At 37.3% G+C, this 20,090-nt stretch overlaps 1 protein-coding gene across 3 annotated transcripts in view; it reads left to right on the forward strand.

Annotated features, from left to right (window-relative positions):
• The window catches only part of ZC3H12B (zinc finger CCCH-type containing 12B), a 668,157-nt gene extending 648,293 nt beyond the window's left edge, over window positions 1-19,864 (forward strand). For all 3 annotated transcript variants that reach the window (XM_070462069.1, XM_070462068.1, XM_070462070.1), the window contains 4 exons: window positions 10,291-10,430; window positions 11,893-12,127; window positions 12,765-12,871; window positions 14,149-19,864. In XM_070462069.1, coding sequence (XP_070318170.1) covers window positions 10,291-10,430; window positions 11,893-12,127; window positions 12,765-12,871; window positions 14,149-15,569 — 1,903 coding nt within the window. In that variant the 3' untranslated portion in view covers window positions 15,570-19,864. The remainder of the gene's footprint in view (window positions 1-10,290; window positions 10,431-11,892; window positions 12,128-12,764; window positions 12,872-14,148) is intronic.
• Window positions 19,865-20,090: the final 226 nt, after the last annotated feature.

The following is a 20,090-nucleotide window of genomic DNA, read 5'->3' on the forward strand; positions in this document are numbered from 1 at the left end:
TTCCTAGATACAGCAATCAGAGTAGAAAAAGAAATAAAAGGAATCCAGATCAGAAAAGAAGTAAAGCTCTCACTGTTTGCAAATCACATGATACTATACAAAGAAAACTCTGAAGGTACTATCAGAAGAACTAGAACTAATCAGTGAATTTAGCAAAGTTGCAGGATGCAAAATCAATACACAGAAATCACTGCATTCCTATATACTAACAATGCAAAATCAGAAAAACAAGTAAGGAATCAATTCCATTCACCATTGCAACAAAAAGAAACAAATATCTAGGAATAAACCTACCTAAGTAGACAAAAGAACTGTACACAGAAAATTATGACACTAATGAAAGAAACCAAGGTGACATAAACAGATGGAAAGGTATTCCATGTTCTTGGGTAGGAAGAATCAATGTTGTGAAAATGACTATAGTACCAAATGCAATCTAGAGATTCAACGCAATCCCCATCAAATTGCAAATGTTATTTTTCACAAAACTAGAACAAAAAAATTCACAATTCATATGGAAACTCAAAAGACCCCGAATAGCCAAAGCAGTCTTGAGAAAGAAGAATGGAGCTGGAGGAATCAACCTTCCTGACTTCAGATTATACTACAAAGCTACAGTCATCAAGACAGTATGGTACTGGCACAAAGACAGAAATATAGACAAATGGAACAAGATAGAAAGCCCAAAATAATCCCATGCACGTATGGGCACCTTATTTTTGACAAAGGAGGCAAGAATATACAATGGGGCAAAGACAGCCCCTTTAATAAATGGTGCTGGGAAAACTGGACAGCTACATGTAAAAGAATGAAATTAGAACACTTCCTGACACCATACACAAAGATAAACTCAAAATGGATTAAAGACCTCAATGTAAGTCCAGAAACTATAAAACTATTGTAGGAAAACATTGGCAGAGCACTCAATGGCATAAATCAAAGCAAGATACTCTATAACCCACCTTCTAGAGTAATGGAAATTTTAAAAAAAGTAAACAAGTGGAACCTAATTAAACTTAAAGGCTCTTGCACAGCAAAGATAACTATAATCAAAGTGAAAAGACAACCCTCAGAATGGGAGAAAATAATAGCAAGTGAAACAACTGACAAAGGATTAATTTCCAAAATATAGAAGCAGTTCATACAGCTCAATACCAGGAAAACAAATAACCCAGTCAAAAAGTGGGGAAAGACCTAAGCAGACGTTTTTCCAAAGACATACAGATGGCTAGCAAAAACATAAGATGCTCAACATCACTTATTGTTAGAGAAATGCAAATCAAAACTACAATGAGATATAATCTCACACTGGTCAGAATGGCCATCATCAAAAAACCTACAAGCAATAAATGCTGGAGAGGGTGTGTAGAAAGGGAACCCTCTTGCACTGTTGGTGGGAATGTAAATTAATACAGCCACTATGGAAGATGGTATGGAGATTCCTTGAAAAACTAGGAATCAAACCACTATATTACCCAGCTATTCCACCCCTAGTCAAATACCCTGAGGAAACCAACTGAAAAAAACACCTGTACCACAATGTTCACTGCAGCACTATTTACAATAGCTAGAACATGGAAGAAACCTAAATGTCCATTGACAGATGAATGGATAAAGAAGTTGTGGTACATATACACAATGGAATATTACTCAGCCATAAAAAGGAACACATTTGAGTCAGTTCTAATGAGGTGAATTAACCTAGATCCTACTATACAGAGTGAAGTAAGTCAGAAAGAGAAAGATAAATATTGTATACAAACACATATATATGGAATCTAGAAAGAGAGTACTGAAGAATTTATTTCCAGGGCAGTGTAGATACAGACATACAGAACAGACTTATGGACACAAGAAAAGGGGAGGAGAGGGTGAAATGTATATAGAGAGTAACATGGAAATATATATTACCATATGTAAAATAGATAGCCAATGGGAATTTGCTGTATGTCTCAGGAAACTCAAACAGGGGCTCTGTACCAACCTAGCGGAGTGGGATAGGGAGGGAGATGCAAGGGAGGTTCAAAAGGGAGGGGACATATGTATACCTATGGCTGATTCATTTGAGGTTTGACAGAAAACAACAAAATTCTGTAATTCAACTATATTTTAATTAAAATATGAATTAAAATAATAGCATTATAATATAGATGCATTAAAATATCAACAGTGTTTGTCTCTCGGTAGTAGTAAAATGGTTAGATTATGCAAGAGTTCTTTCCTTTATATTTTTTGCATTTTCTATGTTTTATAAGTATGTATTGCTTTTATAGTAATGAAAGGATCTTTTAAACAAGGAATTTGATAGGACAAAATATAATAGCTATTGAGTATCCAACAGATATGGTTATTCTTGCATTTACTTAGACTGTTTGTAACACTGCAGAGTCAAGTGAAGTGAAATCCCATTCCCTTCCTCCAAATCTCCCCTGTAATGGCAATTCTGATGACTTTCCTGAGTTCATGTTATACTTATCAACACAATAGCAGTGGGAAAAATCACAGCTGAGTATCTTCCTTACATGTCTGTTTTATACGGGATTCATCCAATAATAACCCTTTAGGAGCCTTGGGCTTCCCTGATTACTCTTTGTTCATTTTTTTAGAAGAAATCAGGGGTAGCTCTTTCTAAGGCTACCTCATAGTTGTTTGGCAGTTAAATACATTTTCCTGTCAACTAAAAAAAAAAAAAATGATGCACAACGTGAGAGTCATGAGTTAAGTTTTATTTGGGGCAAAATGAGAACTTCAGCCAGGGAGATGGCACCTCAGATAGCTCTGAGAAGTTGCTCCAAAGAAGTAGTGGGGGAAGGTCAATATATATGATTTTGGTGGTCAATATGTATGACTTTGGTGAATTTCAATGCAATCAAACACTGATTTTACAAAAGTTTTTCTGCTAATTATGAGGAGCTGATGTACCATGAAGGGATTTAGTGCTTTCTAGATATGAAGAGATGCAAGGGTTGGGATCATGAAATCAATTCCTGAAAATATCTAACTATCTAAAAACTTGTTCCAAAAGTCTCCCTGGACCACAAAGTGCCTCATTCTCCACCCTAAACTCCCTTCGGTGTGTGTGTCAAAGATCAACAGCTGCAGCAGCATAGGATTCAATTTTTGTAAAGGCAGATTGCAAATGCCCTTGGCAAGTGCCAATTTGTAGTTGACAGGCTCTGCTCATGGTAATAAATTCGACCATACTTTGGGAGGCATTTCATGACCATTTCATCCCACAGTGCTAAGAAGGCTCATGCTTAGTTATGGAGAAGATTTGGTTAATAGGCTACTCAGTGTGGTATTACTGGACTAGGTCTTAATTGCCAAAGATCTTTGGACACCTGTCTTCTATAACTAGAAGGAAGGAAAATGTTCCTTCTTATTGCATCTTCTGATATCTAGAGTTATACTCTTACAATCATTGATAACATACAGAACTATATATTTGATCAACTGCTGCATGCCACCTAGTCATTATTTTTGTTCCATAGTTGGTAATTCAAGGAAAAACAATCCTGTAAAACAGGCAAAATACAAATTGTAACATTAATGGAGTTATAAGTAAATATTTCAGACAAGAGCTTTCCACACCAAACTAGTTTTTGAAAATATTGTCAAGACTAGGGAATGGGTCACTTAAGGCAGAAATCTGGTTTTTCATATGGTTTCTCAAATGTTTTATATTAGAGGAATCATTAGGTATGAACACATAACATTCAGCTTGAATTATGGCACAGGCACCTCCCTGAGATGCTATAAGGGTGTCATGCAGTTTTATAGCACTGCTTTTTCCATCATAGAGACCTTAGAATTCAATAGGTTAATAGCCTGGTTACTATCATTTAGTTTGTTGAGTGAAAGTTGTAAAGACTTCGATATGGCCAATTATATCCTCCAATCCTATTGAAAGCACAAAAATAGCTGCCAATAATCATACAAGTGGAATAGAGATCTCTTGACCCATTGTGCTCACACCAGTTGTAGATTGGCTGGGGTCACCTCTAATTTGTTACATATGTGACCTTGAGTCCATGGGAATCCCAGGATACACTTTCTTATCCATCTAGGTGGAAGCCAAGGCCAGAAATTAGTACTACAAATCCACTGAGTTCCATTAGGTACAACCCAGTGAATCTCTGGTCTGATCCAGTCAGTTCCATGCTAATCATTGTCTCTAATGGGAATAATACATAGGCATTGTTCATAAGGTATCCAGCCTAGCTTCCTAATGTTACTAGTTTGATCATCCTTAGTATGACTTAACTGTTCCCAACATAAACGAACTCTTAAACTTAAGTGACTATAGCCTAATGTTACCATATAGATTCATCCCATAATGGTGGGAGCTTTCCTTTTAGTAGATGAGAGGTTACAGTTTTTGATTGAGACTTAGCTCATCATTCTGATTGAGCTTGAGTGACCTTAAAAGAAAATTTAAATCTATGGCCAGGGTCAAAGCAGGTATTATTAATTGGCCAGGTCCATCTAGCAGTATCATGAGTAGGCAGAACAGGACTGAATTCTCCTTCTTCTAAAATAAACTTCCTAAGGGTCATCCAATTAGAGCCTTGGAGTGGAGAAATACATTAAGATAATCTAGAGGTATTAGACACAGATAAATGGCCACAAACCCAACAATTGGACTGATTTTTAAAATTAGCATAGGATTGTGTCCATGATAGAAAACATTTGATTTATATGCAAAAGTCCAAGAAGTCAAGAAAATGTTATAAGTGATCATACGACTCAGGTCCAGCATCTTTGGCATGCTGTCTACTTCTGTTGTCATCTTCTTCTTCTCCTGGTGTGAGTGTAGCTCCTCCTCTATTTGAGTGTCATTGTAAAGTGAGTTTGAAATCAGCTGTCTTCTCAGTGTAGGGCTCTTTGAAACTGGAAATTAATCCAAGAGTCAATTTCCCTTCAATTTTCCTGAGCTTGAGCTAGTTAAGAGTACTTGATAAAAATGTCCTTCCATCCAGGTTGGAGACAGCCATTTAAATTATGTCTTTTCTAGTATATAATACACAATTTCCTTGTTTCAGATCATGGGGCATCTGATCTTCATCTAAAGATTACTAAGCTAAGTTCAGAAAAAAACTTAGAGTGTCCTTTAACAATTCAATTAAATTTTACATTTATGTAGCATAACAGCAAAGAACTATCCAGGAAGTGAGTGTTAGTAGATACAGCCCTCCATTAACAAATGCATTTAGCATTCACTGAAACATCTTTTTCTCCCTAAAATTACCCTCATTTTTACCAAATATAACCAAACTAAACTAGTTTGTTTGAAAAATAAGTCTGGTTTCAATAAATTTGGCCTGATGACTTATATAAACATAATTGATCATAGACTTTTTTGTTTTGCTGAAACTTTTATAAGGAGTCTCAAACTGAACTTTTAAAAAACATCTCAGGTTTAGGAAAGTCACACTAAAGGCACATCACAGATTTTGCCTAACAGATCTAGGTGAATTTCTCCCTTCTCAAGGTCTCCAAAATTCCCTGAGATTTCTGTACCTGTTAGTGAGACAGCCTTCCTGGTTTATCTGATAAAGCTACTGGAAACCTAAGAGTTTCCAGTCTCTGGGGGGGATCTAATAGAAAAGGCGAATGTTTCAATTTTGCTTATGGAACTATAATTTCACTAAATTACTCTAACTCATAACTAGAGGGGAAGGGATTCCTTACACATGGAAAACACAGATTTAAATCAGTAATTTTTTAGCTAGAAACCATAAACGTTATAAGCATATTCACTCATTCATTCAGTCATTTTGTTAATGTTTTAGGAAGCAATCAGGTTTCCCAATAGAATCTTTTAATTTCCTTCTCAGTTCAGAATTATGGTTGAAAAGTCAGAAACCCAAAAGTCTTTCCTATAAATCTTCTTGAAGAGGAAATATTTTTGCAAAAGCAGCAAAATAAAACCATAACTGTCGACAATAGCAAAAGACTTAAGAAGGAATGCTTAAAATCTTATTACAATGCATTAACAAAGAAATTTGGTTACTGCTGTGACAACATTTTAAGATAGTATCTAGAATTATGGCTGATAACATTTTCCCAGGACATACCAGAATTTTAGGAACTCCATATAATTTATAGGATATCTATATTAGTAATATTTACCACACAACATAACCTGAGGAGATTTATTACTCATCAGACAATCTGTCTCATGTAATCCAACATATCAAATGGACCTAATTAGCTGAATATCTATCCTTGGGATGTTTCAGGGGCCCTTGAAGCATCCCAAAGTTAGCTAGAGGTCAAAATTGTTTCATTAGAATTTTATTTAGGAAGCTTTCTCAATAAATATCAAAAGGGCTTAAAATACTCAGATAGGATCATAGGTCACTATGAAACAATAGTTATTCACTCAGCCAAAGTAACAATAAAAGATTTCAAAGGCAAAAACAGAACAAATCATTTATGAGGTAAAGAAAGTTAAAAATCTTTTATCAAAGGCAGTTCAATATCTGAAGAAAGCTTGTCCTCTTAGCCAAGAGAAAAGTCAAATTCAAGTTTTACAGAAACTTACTTTTAAATTTATTTACTTAATTAAATTGATTTTAAACTGAGTCAGTCTTGACCACGCACAAAACTCATTTCTCATGGTCCACTTTCCACAAACCTTGTTATACTTCTGTACATTCAGAAAAGACACTTGTAAGTCAGACCTACTTCCTTTTCCCTTAACAAAATGCAATTTCATTCCTCACACTTCTTTACTGTAAACACACATCCTACTTTCCTTAAGCAACCACGAACTGTCCTTTGTATTAGCATTCTGTAGATTGGTGAATGTAAATACCAATGATAATTTCTAAAAACATTTACTTTCTTATAGAGAATATCTCAAGATGGAACCAAACATTATTCATTAATAGTCCAAAATCTCTTTAGTTTCTCTGTAAGAGGAAGGTAGTGTTCAGTAATTAATGTTTTGGGATCTTATTTTATTTGGAAATGACCTAGCTATTCAATAAACTTCCATCACTTAGTTTAGCACAAACCTAGAAATTAAAGTTACCCAAATCTGGAAAGACTATTTTAGACAGACATTCCTAAAGTATATTTTATTCTTCATAAAATTTATCTAAAAGTTCCTATCTCATTTACATTTTCTTTCCTTAAAAGTTTCTTCACTCAAGTTAATTTCCTTGCTGACAAACTTGTAACAGATATAACTTATATTAAACCTAGGCACAATGAAAATGCTATGCTTAATATTAATGACTCAGACATGTCTACATTAATTAGATGAACAAACAAATATTAACACCAAGTATTTAATACTGAATATTTCCCAGTTCATGTGAACCTGAAATACATTTAGGTTAATTTCTCTTGTATTTAGAATTGTTTGATTTGTAAAGCAGAGTTAAGCAAAGGATCATTTTGGTGATTAGAGAATGATTCAGGTGTCAAGTCCAAATATTGCTTAAAAGTTTCTTTCCCAATCTCCCATAATAGTCTGGATTGATTCATTCGATCTTCACTAGCATTGTTGAACCTTTGTCCAATTTATGGTTTTTGGAGAAAGTTATGAGATAGGTTTGAGTAATTTCTAAGTTAATTCCTTCAGTACAAGCCTCTTGACTATGTGACCAAAATTCCATTAAGGGTCATTTCCAACCTGCTTTTTCTATTCATCCCCTTGCTTTGCTTTCAGAAACTAACAGCTGTATTAGCTGATATGGATCTGAAAACCTGGATTTGTAAGTCCAGATGGTTAATTCAAAATTTTCAGCAAATCCCAATGCATTCTGAGTTGGACTGGGAAATTTCTTGGCTAAGGCTCGAAGTTCTGTTTGCATCCTGGATGTATAGGAAAGCAACAAGGACAATTCATTTCTCCCTGTAATAGATTTCTCATTAAGGGAGCTATAATCATTTCTGATTTTTTTTATCTTCCTTTTCTGGGAAAAGGGAAGCAGCAGGAGGGAGAAGAGTTGGAAGACAAAAAAGTGTCTGATCTAGGCAGTTCGAATAGAAGAGGATATATGGAAAGAGTAGAGGGAGAGGCAGAGTCAGTGCTAGCAGCCTTTTTTAGTTCTGATTATAGCTTCAAGCAATTTCTTGTTGTTGTTGTCGTCATTGTTGTTGCTCAGTCCCTCAGTCGTATCCAACTCTTTACGACCCAGTGAACTGCAGCACCCCCAGGCTTCCCTACTCTTCACTATCTCCTGGAGCTTGATCAAATTCATGTTCATTGGATTGATGATGCCATTCAACTATCTAATCTTCTGTTGTCTCCTTCTCTTCCTGCCTTGAATCTTTCCAAGCATCAGGGTCTTGTCCAATGAGTCGACTCTTAGCATTAGGTGGTCAAAGTACTGGAGCTTCAGCTTCAGCATCAGTACTTCCAGGGAATATTCAAGGTTGATTTCCTTTAGAATTGACTGGTTTGATCTCATTGCTGCCCAAGGGACTCTCAAGAGTCTTCTCCAGCACCACAGTTTGAAAGCATCAATTCTTTGGTGCTCAAGCTTCTTTATGGTCCAACTGTCTATCTCATACATGATCAATAGAAAAAACATGGCTTTCACCATATGGGCTTTTTTTTGCAAAGAGATGCCTCTGCTTTTCAATACACTGTCTAGGTTTGTCATTGCTTTTTTTTCCAAGGAGCAAACATCTTTTAATTTTATGGCTGCAGTCCTTATTCACAGTAATTTTGGAAACCAAGAAAATAGTCTGTCATTGTTGCCATTTTCCCCCATCTATTTGCCATGCTAGTGATGGGACTGGATAACATGATATTTGTTTTTTGAATGTTGAGTTTTAAGCCAGCTTTTTCACTCTCCTCTTTCACCTTCATCAAGAGGCTCTTTAGTTCCTCTGCACTTTCTGCCATTAGAGTGGTATCATCTGCATATCTGAGGTTAGGTTACTGATATTTCTCCTGGTAATCTTGATTTCAGCTTGAGCTTTATCAAGCCAGGCAATTTTCATGATGTACTCTGCACGTAAGTTAAATAAGGAATGTGAAAATATACAGCCTTGAGGTACTCCTTTCCCAATTTGGACGAGTCCATTGTTCCATGTCCGGTTCTAACTGTTGCTTCATACAGGTTTCCTAGGAGGCAGTTATGGGGCCTCTTGCCTTCTCCTGTTTGACCACTTCCAATTTACTTTGATTCATGGACTTAACATTCCAGGTTCCTATGCCATATTGTTCTTTACAGCATCTTTTTCTTTCTTCACAATTTCGTGAAGATTCATTCTTACAGTAGATCCTAGCAACCTCAGCATACAAGCTTTTTTTTCTTTCCTTAATTAAGAACTTTCACCTTTTCACTTTACAGTTTTTTCAGCATATCCAAATTGCCAACACCACTATTTTTGTGCTTTGGAACCATTATTAAATAAAATGAGTTACTTGAACTCAAGCCCTGTGATACTAAAACAGTCAACCTGATAACAAGAGATACTACTAAGTGACTTATGGGTGGGGTATGCTGGACAAAGTGATGATTCACCTCAGGCAGGATGGAATGGGATGGCACCAGATTTCATTACTCTACTCAGAATGGTGCATAATTTAAAACTTATGAATTGCTTATTTCTGGAGTTTTCCATTTAATGTCTTTGAACAATCATTAAATGAAAATGTGCATCATGAAAACAAATGAGGGGGAAATACTGTACATAGACTTTCTTCTGTAAAATTTGGATTACATTATATGTTGTCCAAATCCTTTCTTTTCTCTTTTAGCATTATATTGTGAGCATTTCCCACATCTTAAAATTTTCAAGACTAATTTTTGTTGGCAAATCATATTTAATTAATTGTGATAACTATTTTCAGTCAGCATTTCAGTGTATCTTTTTTGCTATAAATGTTATTTTTTAAGTTTACTATATGTATTTAAAATTCATTTACAACTATTTCTCTATAAACTTTATCCAAACCTCTGGTGATACCTCTTTTTTCATCTGATAAATATCAGAATCTTTGAAAAGGAGATGGTAATAGGAACAGAAAGAGATGAGAGAAAATGGAAATAATGATAAGAAATAGCCACTAGAGCTGCTATAATGTGAGAGTTGTTATTAACCATCTGTGGCCTTGAATGAATGTGTAATGATAACGGCAATATTTGTAATACTGGAATTTTTAAAATAATTTCATTTTTTCTCTAAAAAATACATTTTTTGCATCTTCAAAAAGTAATATATCTGTTGTTAATGTCTTCACACTAAGAAAAAGCCTATTTGGAGTATTTCTTTGTTACTTGTTATCAATCCTCTCTACTCCCATTCCCTATCTTCCTGAAGCCATGGGAATAAAGAAGAGTTCTCCTGCAGAGGAATACAACTTGCTGTGGATTGGTTCATAGATAAAGGCCATAAAGATATTACTGTATTTGTGCCTGCATGGAGAAAGGAGCAATCCCGCCCTGATGCACCAATTACAGGTACTAATTAAATTGAAACATTTCTTCTCATCCAGAAGCAAAGCTGGCAAGATAGTTTGTGGAGAGCCCAATGCTCCTAAATTAGATAAGTACTTTTCTAAATCTATTAAGTACACTTAAAATGTTTTTTATTAAGTGTATTTTAAAGCAGATTTTTCCTGATCCAAATAATCTGTTGTACTGTGGCACAGAGTATTTAAATAGAGATTTCAATTTCAAGCCAAAAATATAGCACATAGTTGAAAAAACAGTGTTGGTTTCTATTTGACCATAAGCTTCAGACAGAAAGGGAGATGAATCTGGTTACAAACATGACCGAGTTTTCCAAAATACTAAAGAAACCACCATAGACAATGGATCTCATCCTGTAGCAGATAAGTTATTGTGGGATTTGCAAACTAGGGGTTAGAATAGAAAAAGAGAAAAGTCCCATGGCATTCAGAGCTAATTTATCCATGAAGCACAGTAGGCTGAGTGCCTAGGGTTCATAATATATACTTTTAGGATCCCATGTAAATGGTTTAATTTTATAAGCTTTTTAACATCAGAGGGTAAAATTGAATATAACAATAAATATATAATAATGTACCTAACTGGATTATTTATGTTTATACCAACATAATTGTAAAGTATAAACTTAACATTTCTTTATGGAAGAAAAGACCCATGAAGGCAAAAGTGCCTCAAGTCCACAAAAGTTATGATGTGGGCCTATTGGCAGAAGGATCACTACATTCACTTATAATAGTATATAAAGCTAGCTCTTAATGGCATTTGAGAGCATCAATACCCCAATTCTCTGAGTATCAGGTCTTGCCTTATGTACAAAATGAGAAGGTTCAGTGAATGACTGAAGGTTCAGTGTCATGGGGTTGTCTGCCAACTGCTGAACAGGCTCCCAGCCTCAGTCTGAGAGTGGATCCTGGCCCTACTCAAACTTCTTTCTTCATTAATAAAGAGGCTAAAAGGAAAGGGGGTTAGTACTCATATGCTACCACTTAATGTTTTTCCTTAGTCGTGGCTTTCCTTCAGGCAGAAGGCAAAAATGTTAGTCCCTAAGAAAGATACATTATTCTCATCCTTGCAGACACATCCTCATCATACTTCCCTGGTTTCTTCAGCAACCAAACCTGGTGCTGCAGCGAAAGGGCAAAATAAGCCTCAAAAATGTTAGGATATCAGTGTTATTTCTTACTCTTCATGCTGGTTTTTAAAAACTTAGATGTCATTTAATCTATTTCCTTTCTTTTATCGGAAAGAAAACTGGAGTGGAAAGGGGAAAGCAACTTGACTAAAATCACAGTCCAAATTGGTGCCATAGCCAGGAATAGTGGCCACATTCTCTCTAAGAGCAAATAATATATTAATCTAGTACCAACTTTTTTATTTTTAATATGGGAATAACGCTGTTAATTTCCAAAGACGATTTCTATTCTGTATCATATAATCCATATTTCAACAGATCAAGATATCCTACGTAAACTGGAGAAGGAAAAGATTCTTGTCTTCACACCTTCCCGAAGGGTCCAGGGCAGGAGAGTTGTTTGCTATGATGACCGGTTCATAGTCAAACTGGCTTTTGATTCTGATGGCATCATTGTATCCAATGATAACTACCGAGATCTTCAAATTGAAAAGCCAGAATGGAAGAAGTTTATAGAAGAGCGCTTGCTGATGTATTCTTTTGTGAATGACAAGTACGTTTCTTTCCTATAGGTTCTGAATAGCCTAAATCCAAATTACCACTAAGGATAGATTTAATTCCATTTCAATAAATATTTACTGAACACTCACTGTATATTGTGCATTATGCTGGTTGCCATGGGAATAAAAGGCTGAATAAGTAACAAGACTCACCCTTAAGAAGCTCAAAGTGTACGTAGAAAAGAGATTTCCACAATGTGTTGGGATAAACTCTATGGTTAGCATTTTTTTTAATTGCTTTGTCTATGTGAAATGATATGAAAAAGTCTCACAGAGGAAATAGCATTTGAAATGAAGTTTACAGACAGAGGAAAGAGGGCTTCTGGGCATTATAGGTAAAGAGAACATCATGAATAAAGCTACAAAGATGTGAAAATGGGTTGCATGTTGGGGGAACTGGCAGACATGTCAGTGTGGTTGAAACTTATATCCACAGAAGAATGATGTATGGGAAAAATCATTCCTTTCTTGTGTTTAAGTGGAAACAGAGGGAAGAACTGCTGACTTAGCAGAAGATAGACTTGCGGCAGAAAGGGCTATTAGAAGGCTATGGCAATAGTATAAGCAACATGTAATGAAGGCCTGAACTCCTGATAAGGGATAGTTTACCTCTTGCTTGCTTGCTTTCAGATTTATGCCTCCAGATGATCCTTTAGGACGTCATGGCCCAAGCCTTGAAAACTTCTTAAGAAAGAGACCTGTTGTTCCTGAACACAAGAAGCAACCATGTCCTTATGGTGAGTACCTATGTGCAAAACTGAAGAAGTCTGAATACTTTTCTCTTCAAGGTTTCCCTTTCAAAGGGAAAATCCTGGTTTGTCCACTCTCTGTAAGTTAAAGTCTGTGTCTTCATATATTTTCAATTAGGCATTTAAAGAACCATCCTAGAAATTTCTTAAGAAACAGGTAACTAGAATTGAAGGAAAAAATAATTGTCACTAGTTAAAATGATTCATGTGTTCTAACTGTCTCTGTCCTGAGCAGTGTTGTTGGGGGCAGGGAAGTGCAGAAACTTACTTGATCTGTGGAAGAAGAAAGGGCAATGACAAACTGTGTTTGGCCCCAAGAAGGATGTGTCTTTCAGGCAGGTGACTGCGCCCTCTGTCAATATTACCCTTTTCTTCCAATCTGCATTTTCCATTTTGCTTCCAAACTTTATCTTCATTTCCTATTTTAAATATAGTTTTCTACACCCATGACTGAATCATGTCAATGTATGGCAAAAACCACTACAATACTGTAAAGTAATTAGTCTCCAATTAAAATAAATAAATTGATTTAAAATAAAATAAATAAATAAATATAGTTTTCTAGAGTGCTTTCATGATCTTACCCAAGTCCCTGTGACACAAAGTTTGTGAGCCTAACAGTAAGACATATACTGCCTTGTCTGAGGCAAATGTGAATGTTCACTGCTTTTGAATAATCATTTATTTATAAGACATCTAGGTATTTGTTCTCAACTATCATTTATTCATATCATAGAGTATTTCATGTTCACTATCTTCATTTAATCCTCACAATGACCTTATAATAAAGGCATTATTATAAACCTTGTTTACAGAATAGGAAAATGAGGCACAGAAAATAAAAATCACTTAGCAGGGTCACACGGCTAGTAAGTGACATAGCTGGAATTAAAGCTCAGATCTGACCAGCCTCCAGGCCAGTGCTCTTTGCACTGAACCACCCTGCCTGCTACTGCTCTACACTGCCTCAGCATGCAGGCTATGCCTAGACAAAGTTGTGAATTTCAGGAAAATGAAGGCTGTTCAGTGACAACTCTTACCTTTCACACTGCAGTTTCCTTCCTAGGTTTCCACTTCTTCCCTCTCTGCTCACAGTGTGTGGTGCCACCATGGTGTTGTCTGTCTCCCGTCTTTAAGAACAGTTAATTTTGTCTTATATCCCAAAAGTAAAACTCTAACCTGAGTGACCAGATTGTTAAAACAGCCTCTGGCACAGAGAGTTGCACCACTATGAGAGAGTCTTACCCCAGGGCATTATTTTTCAGGCAAAAAATGCACCTACGGCCACAAGTGCAAATACTACCATCCGGAGCGGGCCAACCAACCGCAGCGTTCGGTGGCTGATGAGCTCCGCATCAGTGCCAAACTGTCCACAGTAAAAACCATGAGTGAAGGCACCCTGGCCAAGTGTGGCACAGGGCTGTCTAGTGCCAAAGGTGACATAACCTCAGAAGTCAAACGCGTGACCCCCAAGCGTCAGTCGGATCCCAGCATCCGGTCCGTGGCTGTGGAGCCTGAGGAATGGCTGTCCATTGCCCGTAAGCCTGAGGCCAGCTCTGTCCCCTCACTTGTGACTGCTTTAAGTGTCCCCACAATCCCACCCCCCAAAAGCCATGCAGTGGGTGCCCTCAACACCCGTTCAGCCAGCAGCCCAGTGCCAGGATCCTCTCATTTCTCCCACCAGAAGTCCTCATTGGAGCACATGACCAGCATGCAGTACCCGCCCATCCTGGTTACCAATAGCCATGGGACCCCTATTAGCTATGCTGAGCAATACCCAAAGTTTGAGCCCTTAGGGGACCACAGCTACTATTCAGTGTTAGGCGACTTCTCCAAACTGAACATCAACAGCATGCATAATCGAGAGTACTACATGGCTGAAGCAGACCGGGGGTTGTATGCCCGGAATCCCAACCTCTGTCCTGACAATCGTATGAGCCATACCAGGAACGACAACTATTCCTCTTACAACAACCTGTACTTGGCTGTAGCTGATACTCATCCTGAAGGCAGTTTGAAGCTGCATCGCTCAGCATCTCAGAACCATCTTCAGCCTTTTCCTCATGGTTACCATGAAGCCTTAACGCGAGTGCAGAGCTATGGCCCAGAAGACTCTAAGCAAGCCCCCCACAAGCAATCAGTCTCCCACTTAGTTCTGCATGCCCAGCACCCAACAACTGGAGCACGCTCCAGCTGTCCTGGAGACTATCCCATGCCTCCCAATATCCATCCTGGGGCAACCCCCCAGCCAGGACGTGCCCTGGTGATGACTCGGATGGACAGCATTTCTGATTCTCGCCTATATGAGAACAATCCCATGAGGCAAAGACGTCCTCCTCTGTGTCGGGAACAGCATGCCAGCTGGGACCCACTGCCCTGTGCAACTGACTCTTATGGCTACCACTCCTATCCCTTGAGTAACAGCCTCATGCAACCATGCTATGAGCCAGTCATGGTACGGAGTGTACCTGAAAAGATGGAGCAGCTTTGGATGAATCCTTGGGTTGGAATGTGCAATGATTCCAGGGAGCAAATGATCCCAGAGCACCAGTATCAGACCTACAAGAACCTCTGCAATATTTTCCCTTCAAACATTGTTCTTGCAGTGATGGAGAAGAATCCCCACACAGCAGATGCCCAGCAACTAGCAGCCTTGATTGTTTCTAAGCTTAGGGCTGCACGTTGACATGACATAGGACTTATTTCTTTATATAAATATGAATACCTATAATGCACTAATACTATGATAACAGTAACTAATAGTTTTGTGTTACACTTTACAAGTTACAGACTGTTTATGTTATTGAAGTGCATAACAACCCTGTGAGGAAAGTCTTACTAATGTCTTGTTTTCTAGATAAGGAAACTGAAGCTCAGTGAGTTTAAAAGTGACTTGCTGAAGTCACACTGCTAGCAAGTGACCAAGTCAAGACTCACACCCAAGTCCTCTGACTCCAAGTCCTATACCCTTTTGCACTGCACCATGCAGGTAATGGAGGACAAAACCCAGGGGAAAGGCTTAAATGCAAGAGACCCCAAGGGATTCCATTACCAACTGTTTTCTTAGTCACACATTCTATATTATGAAGTATCAATGACATATCTAATTTAGAGAGCAAGAGTATCAGGATCAATCCATATGTTGAATTAACCATTTAGGATTTTTAATAAGAATATTTAAACCTATTTAAAAGTAAACATATACTTTACTGCATGGATATCTGACCATTCAATACATTTATTAACTGAGATATAGGGTCACACTGAAGTTTCTAGAGCTACATTTCAAACCTATTGTTAGCAATTATATTGCATGTATGACTGTATGTATTTAGTTTGAGGTGTGTGTGTATGTGTATCTCTATATAACCTTTTGTATAATGGTGATAAAAAGACAGACTTTGCACAGTCCTTAGTCTACAGCTGTATAGATCACAAATCTGACTTGATTTTACATCATATTTCATAGTTTCAACTAGTTTTGAAAGTGAAACTACATCCCAATATTTGAATATTGCTTTCTTAGGCACCAGAGCAAACTGGCTCTATTTCCTTTGCACTTTTTACTTCTCAACATTTATTGAGAGTTCTTCACTTTTAAGTCTCTTCACCTTAGTAAATTAGGGATCAGATTGAAGCCTTCTTCTGCAGAAGAGGTGATGGATAGTTCCAAGTTGATACTCTCAAGTTCCAAGCATAGTAGTTGCGTGTGCTAGACAAGCACAGAAGAGTTGGACCAGAACCAAGGGATTTACTACCAGAATTTGCTTCCCTTAATCCCAGGAGAGATGGCCAAACTCATCTGGCATTAAATGATGAACACAAAAAACTGCATTCAAGGGGGTCCAATGGATGCTCTTTGGACTTCTGACCTATGCAGTATTCAGCATCACAGGATGAAATGCATTGAAGGATAGTGCACCGTCATGTAATCCACTTTCTCCTGCCATCTAACCTTTGGGCAATAAGGTCGATCATTGGTGGAGCAGAACTTTAAGAAACACAATCAGGGGATTTTCTAGGTGGAAAAAGCTTCCAAAAGTGGATACTACATCTTTGCTAATAACTGGCTCAGTTACATACTTCAAATGCATGCAGAGGGTGCACTTGACCTTAGGCGATTCTTAAATGGATTACTAAGGAAGGCAGGACTTTGGGTTGACAGCACTATATGGGCAACTTGTATCTCGCTCAGGGTGGGAACCTTTGTAGCTAAATGCCTCTAGAAGAGGTATTTATTGTTTTTGTTTTTTTAAACAGCTGCACTAAATAAACCCCTTTTTGAATCCATTGTATATTGCAACATTTTGAACCATGACCAGCTCACTATTTCTTGAGCTGGAACTTGCTAATTTCTATGGTAGTTTTTTTTCATGAAAGTTGAGAAGGCCTGGTCTTGGCCTTTTGTTTCTTCATGAGAAGGTGTGACACTGCCTATAAATGTTTCTTACTGTGAAACACTCCGAATGTGAGACTGTAGTCAGGGTTATTTCTGGTGGTTTGATAACGGCTTGCATGCTGCTTTCTGGCTTTCTGTCTCTGTCCTGGTTGATCAAAACTTCCTCTTGGTGTTTCTCTTCAGTTTACTACAGTTCACATTCATCTCCTACCCTTTGATCTTTCTATCTCCCAGCATACTGAGGAGTAAAAGTATTTTCTCCCAGGTAGGTCCATAGAGTGAAGTGCTTGCCGTTTCACACAAACACCATTTCATACCTTCAACTTCTTGGACCTTCTAAATCTGTCCCATGTCTAAGTCAGGGTACGTGACAATCTTAGATGACTCTACTGCCTTTGTGCCAGTTAGTTCAACTTCCTAAAAAAAAAACATCAATGGTACCACAGTATCCACTAGCTGCACACTGTACAGGGAAGCACAAGATTAATCTTCTCAGCTGCAGTTCATATGGAACATATTTATGTTCAGCACTCAAAAAAAATTCTAAGCTCCTCCCAATACAGGAAATATTTTTTAAGGCAGCATATGTATTTATTTCCTAAAAACAATTGTCATTCTTCTCATAAAATGTGTATGAATCAAAGCAGCTAGGAGCAATGCCTCAAATAACCAGAAATGACCTTCTGTTGATACAAATTGTATCTCTTTTTCTCCTGACTGTATAGAAACAAATGTACAAAACTCATCTTAAACTAGGTTTTGTACTGACTTTTCATTATGATGTTTGTGGCACTGTGTGTCACAAGGGAGTAGCCCAGGATCATGAGGGAGCTTTTATTTACAAAGGGCAGTAGTTTATAGACAAAGACAATTTTTCAAGGCCTCTTGATTACTATGTGCAAGATACTGTGCATAGTTTCAAGCACTATATGGCATAAGTTTCTCTTTAGCCGATTAAATTTACTATGTCCTTGCAAAAGATTTTGTGTACAAAATTGTCAGTGTGAGTTGTTCATCTGTAAGAACCTATAAATGGAGCTGTACAACTATGAATGCATAAATTGAGCTTGTTTATATTGAGGTCTGCACACTTCTTGACTGACTGTTCCATTTTGTCTGCAATTATAAAACAGCAAATACAAAGAAACATCGAAACCCCTTTGGCTTCCTTGATAATGAAATCAAGCTTCCATCCTGGGGATAAGTGTATGTTCTTCAGGATACTTACCTCCAAGTACTAAGTAGGGGTTACTGCACAGTGTTTTGTGTGGTTTTCAAGAAGTATATTTTGCAAGAGGTGCTTTGTAATTTTAATTCTTTCACTGAGATTCTGGACTTATAGCAAGTCTGTGCTTGTTCAGGCCTTAGATTTTGTAGATTTTGTGATTTTTTTTTCTTTTTGTGACTTTGTTGTTTGTTTTATTGTTATTTTTATTTCAACCTGAAGAAGTGTGACTCTGGAGTGGCATAGTCAATCCAGGGCACCATTTCTGTAAGATGGCTCAAAGGAAAAGGAGCCTTTTCAAAGGTAACATACAGCCATTGCATGCTCTCTTAAGGTGCAAGAAACGGAAGGGGGGGGGTGACACATGCCTTATGGAAATGGTATACAAAACTTTTCTTCTAAGTAATGAAATGTGGAGATATATATATATATATATATACACACTCTCTCTCTCCTAGTTTCCAGGAGAATACTTCTAAATCCATTTTTCTATTTTAGAATAAATTATCTTTATACAGTAATTCAAACACTTACATCCATTAACTCTTGGCACTAGGTTTTCTTCTTATATAGAAGAGCTCATTTTGAGAGGCACTCAGTTACTGTTTTATGTATGCTTTAAGTATGGGACTTTGTATAAACACCCTTTTTGAGGGCCAAAAATTTCAATATACTTTGTTTAACTCTGGGAACCAGGTCTGGAGCTGCACAGGGAAAGTAATGTCAAGTTGTCCAAAGAGCCCTGCTCAGGTGTCCTTCCAGCCCTTCTCTACCTTCCCCTAGTTGGTTTCTCCTCAGGCCTGACACTGAGGTGTGCATAATCTGCAACTAAAATGGCACTACACTTAGTTCTCATTGAAAATCAAACCAGTATATTTTGGGAACTTGCTTGTCTAAATAGTTGATGCCAAAAGACTCAGCATATTCCATACCTATCATAGTGTAGCTAGCTATATACATAGGCAGATTGACTACTTTTAGTCCTGGTTTGCGTATCATTGAGCTATAGAAGTTTGCTTTACCCATTTGTGGGATTAAATGATACTGTATAATGGCTGTAAGCTTTTATAAAATATCTTTGGGTTCTTTGTTTAACCCAAACATAATGTAAGTCTTAATGACAAAGTGCACAAAGCTAACCAGAGGTGAGTGAAAATATATCCTGTTCCCAGTTTTGTCTACACCTGAAATGCATGTGCAATGCTTTGCAATATGTTCTCACTAGCATGAATGTGCTGACTACTTCATGAGGTTTTAATTTGTTTCACTTATAATCATGATGGAAAATGCTGTATCCTTGACAACAATGAACTGTAACTACATTTAATTACTGCATAAACTTTTTGTTTACTAACCACTAATGGCTCTGTTTCTTTACAAATATCACTAACAAAAGCCATACTGCACCTACAAACACACTCAGCTCCTAAAAATTTAGATTTCTGTCCATGGATTTGCATCTTGAGATAAGGAATAAGAGGAGGGATCTCCCCAAATAAGTTCATCTGAGTTTTGTCACAGTAAACATTGTCTTTGTTTAGTTGCTAAGTCATATCTGACTCTTTTGCGACCCCATGGACTGT

Source organism: Odocoileus virginianus, chromosome X (genome assembly GCF_023699985.2).
Source record: "Odocoileus virginianus isolate 20LAN1187 ecotype Illinois chromosome X, Ovbor_1.2, whole genome shotgun sequence".
In the NCBI taxonomy this organism is placed as follows: domain Eukaryota; kingdom Metazoa; phylum Chordata; class Mammalia; order Artiodactyla; family Cervidae; genus Odocoileus; species Odocoileus virginianus.